Source organism: Lathyrus oleraceus, chromosome 7 (assembly GCF_024323335.1).
Source record: "Lathyrus oleraceus cultivar Zhongwan6 chromosome 7, CAAS_Psat_ZW6_1.0, whole genome shotgun sequence".
Taxonomy (NCBI): Eukaryota; Viridiplantae; Streptophyta; class Magnoliopsida; order Fabales; family Fabaceae; genus Lathyrus; species Lathyrus oleraceus.
The window spans coordinates 91,425,049-91,429,002 of NC_066585.1; the positions used below are offsets into that span (position 1 = coordinate 91,425,049).

Genomic DNA, 3,954 nt, shown 5'->3' on the forward strand with positions numbered 1-3,954 from the left:
AGTGATGGCTAGGGAGAGATTTGTGCAGCATAACAGGTTGAATCAGGGTGAAGAATAGTGGAGCTGAGCACACGTATTTATAGCAAATGGCAAGGCAAGCAAGGTGAATTCTCATGTGCATGGAATTTGAACCCTTCATGCATGGGCCTGTACAGGCACGTGCAAAGCCCAAAAAATGATGCAAATGAGTGCTGAACACTAACCAAGTTGAACTGGACGTGTAATTTGAATGGCAATTGCTTGTGTATCAAGATTTCATGTGTATTCCATAATTTGACCTAAACATTCATCTCTTCGAAAGTCCCAATTGGAAAGTCCAAACATGATCATGTGAGTAATGGTTGGAAAGGTCTTGGTGTAAGGAACAATTGTTGTGTTGAACAAAAATCCATTTGAAGTGTGGAAATTTATGAAATTTGGGTTTAAAGTGCAAGGTGTATGACATGTCAAAGCAAGGTTTCCAAATTTGGCCCAAGTTCAAGCCCTTCTGTTTTGATGATGCAAGCCATAATGGAAAAACCTCCAACATCAAAATTGTAGATCTTTTCAAGCCAATCAAAATGGACTTAAATTTTGCATCATTTGGATTTTTGATGAAATAGTTATGGGCACTTGAAGTTGGACTTTTTTGCCTTTTAATGCATTTGGCCCAAGAGGACCTATAATCTATTGCATTATCACATGTATTTCCTTTGAGATTTTGAAATTTTGTTCAACATAAAATTTGAAGTAGACATCTTAATATTTCCAATTCATTTGATCCCACCTCAAAATCATAAACAATGAATGAGTTATGTCCTTGGGAAGTTGACCTAAAATTAGGGTTTCAGTCAAAATGACCTATAATGTATTGGAATGGGAGATGGCCTTCCAAGCTTAAAATAAGTTTTTGATGAACATGAAAGTTGTTCATATTGTCCTTAAGAACATTTTTTATTTTGGAATCATCTCCATTTGACTAACACATAAAACGTTAGGTCTCAGTGAATTTCAAAATAGTCAGATGAATTGACTGATCAACTTCTCAAGTCCATGACTTATATCTTGATGAATTGATGATTGAGGATACTCAAATAAGTTCAAATATGCATGAAATGATGAATTGAAGGACTTCCCTTGATTGAATTTGATCATGGGCTGAGGTTGCTTCAAGAGCAAGGCATTGTGGTGCACAGATGGATTAGGGCTTCCTTGAGAAACAAACCTCAAACCCTTTGACTTGGTTCGATCAAAATGATGAAATGAGATTCTAGGGAGGCATATTTGATGGATGAGAGCTTTGGGAACCATTACCATGCTTGCTATCATCTCCTATTGACCTTACCATTGCACAGATGATCTCCTAGAAGCTCTTGACCTTGTGATTGCTCAAGCTACAAACAAAAGATGTTAGTGACATATTTTTGTGCTTTTGGTTAGTAAACAAAATAAGAAGAGCAATGATATACAATTCAAGCATGCTTGGTGATCTCAAACCACTCTCAAGAAGTCCCACCCAAAGGCACATGGAACCAAGATGCTAAGGATCCTTGAGGCAATGCCAAATGCAAGGTTATGATGCCATGAGGGATCTTAGGGACAAAATTGGGGTCTTACACTACCCAGTCAACATCATAATACCCTACAAACATGGAATTAGACTTATTATAATACAACATGACATACTCACTAGTACCATTTATGTATTTCAAGATCCTCTTCACTAGAGTAATGTGACTGATTTTAGGCTCGACCTGATATCTGGCACATACTCCTACAGGAAAAGTGATGTTTGGTCTGCTACCTATAAGATACAAAAGACTACCAATCATACTCTTGTACAAACTTTCATCCACACTAACACCTTTTTCACCCTTAGTTAATTTCAAGTGAGTTGTTGCATGTGTCCTTTTGTGACTAGCACTTTCTAGGCCAAACTTCTTCACTATATTCTTAGCATACTTGCTTTGAGAAATTAAGATAGTATCGTCCATTTGTTTAACTTGAAGACAAAGAAAATAGGTTAATTCACCAACAAGACTCATCTCAAATTCAGATTTCATTTGCTTGACAAAATGTTGAACCATCTGGTTCGACATCCCTCCAAACACAATGTCACCAACATATATTTGGGCTATCATGAGTTTACCATTCCCTTCTTTAACAAACAAGGTGTTGTCTATTCCCCATTTCCTATAGCCATTATTGACAAGAAACTCAGTTAACCTTTCATACCAAGTCCCGAGTGCTTACTTTAACCCATATAAAGCTTTCTTCAGTTTGAAAACATGATATGGGAAGCTAGGATTTATGAATCCCTTAGGTTGTTCAACATATACCTCTTTAAGTGTATCTTTGAGCAACAAGCATATCCTTGTTTATGGTCACAATTCCATTTTCATCGGACTTGTCCTTGTAAATCCATTTTGTGCCAATAACATTCATCCCTTCTGGCCTAAGAACTAGGTCCCACACTTCATTCCGTTTGAACTACCCTAATTCTTCTTGCATATCATTGATCCAAAATTCATCAGTCAAGGCCTCCTTCATATTTTTAGGTTCAAACTTTGAGACAAAGAAAGCATTAGATATCACATCTCTGGATCTAGTGGCGAACCCTTCATTAAGATTTCCAATAATAAGTTCCTTTGGATGATATTTCTGAATTCTGATAGAGGGACCTTTGTTGGCTTGAGGGTTATGTGATTCAGTCCTTTTTGGCTCAGCGTTGGACTCAATGTCTCCATATTTTCTGAAGCATCAGTTTGTTGCGATGATGTTCCAACATCTTCATCGACATCAGTACCTTTCACAATAATTAAATCATCAACCACAACATTAATGAATTCCATCACGACCTTGTTCTGAAGTTAAATACCATGTAAGCTCTATTGTTTGTAAAGTAACCAGGAAATATCCCTTCACCACTTTTGGGATCCATCTTTCTCCTTTGTCCATGATCATCCAGAATGTAGAATTTACTCCCAAACACATGAAAATATTTAATAATAGGTTTCCTTCCTTTCCAAAATTCATAAAGAGAATATGAGGTACCAACTCTCAGAGTAACACGATTGTGGATATAGCAAGAAGTGTTCATTGCTTCAACCCAAAAATGATAATGAATATTTTTTTGCATGAAGCATGACTCTAGCTGATTCTTGTAAATTTCTATTCTTGTGTTCTACAACTCCATTCTGCTGAGGAGTGATGGGAGATGAGAATTCATGACCAGTACCTATAGAAGAACAAAATTTAGAGAAATTTGCACTTTTAAATTCCTTCCCATGGTCACTTCTGATTCTAACAATCACACTTTCCTTTTCTCTTTGAAGACGTTGAAGATGGTCTTTGAATACCTCAAAAGTGTCTGATTTTTCTTTGATAAAATTCACCAAAGTAAACCTTGAAAAATCATCAACTACCACATAGACATACATTTTCCACCAAGACTTTCAACTTGCATAGACCCCAATAAGTCCATGTGAAGAAGTTCTAAAATTTTGGAAGTAGTCTGATGTTGCAACTTTGGGTGTGACATCTTAGTTTGCTTCCTAATTTGACACGCACCACATGCTTTACCCTCCTTAATTTTTAGCTTTGGTATACCTCTAATAGCTTCTTCAGACATAATATTCTTTATACCTTTGAGATTAAGATGTCCACGGTTCTGGTGCCACAGTTTAACTTCATTTTCCTTGGACATTAAGCATGTGGAAGAACAAGTAGTTTCTTGTGGTATCCATAAATATCAATTGTCTTTAGAACCGACTCATCTCATTAGAAAATTATTCATATCATTTGTAACCAAACATTATGACTTGGTGAAATTGACTCTTAAACCTTGATCACATAACTGACTAATACTGATGAGATTTGCAGTCAATCCTTTCACAATGGAACATCATCTAGTATATGAAGACCAGTGCAACCTATCTTTCTTATGCCATTGATTTCACCTTTAGCTCCATCACC

At 36.4% G+C, this 3,954-nt stretch overlaps 1 protein-coding gene across 1 annotated transcript; it reads right to left on the minus strand.

Moving 5' to 3' along the window:
- Positions 1 to 1,592: 1,592 nt before the first annotated feature.
- LOC127102195 (uncharacterized) lies at positions 1,593 to 3,685 on the minus strand. The gene is made up of 5 exons (XM_051039596.1): positions 3,418 to 3,685; positions 3,129 to 3,217; positions 2,661 to 2,843; positions 2,474 to 2,544; positions 1,593 to 2,172 (listed from the first exon to the last, which is right to left on the minus strand). Exons 1-5 carry the CDS (start codon positions 3,683 to 3,685, stop codon positions 1,593 to 1,595), a joined length of 1,191 nt encoding a protein of 396 aa, XP_050895553.1.
- Positions 3,686 to 3,954: the final 269 nt, after the last annotated feature.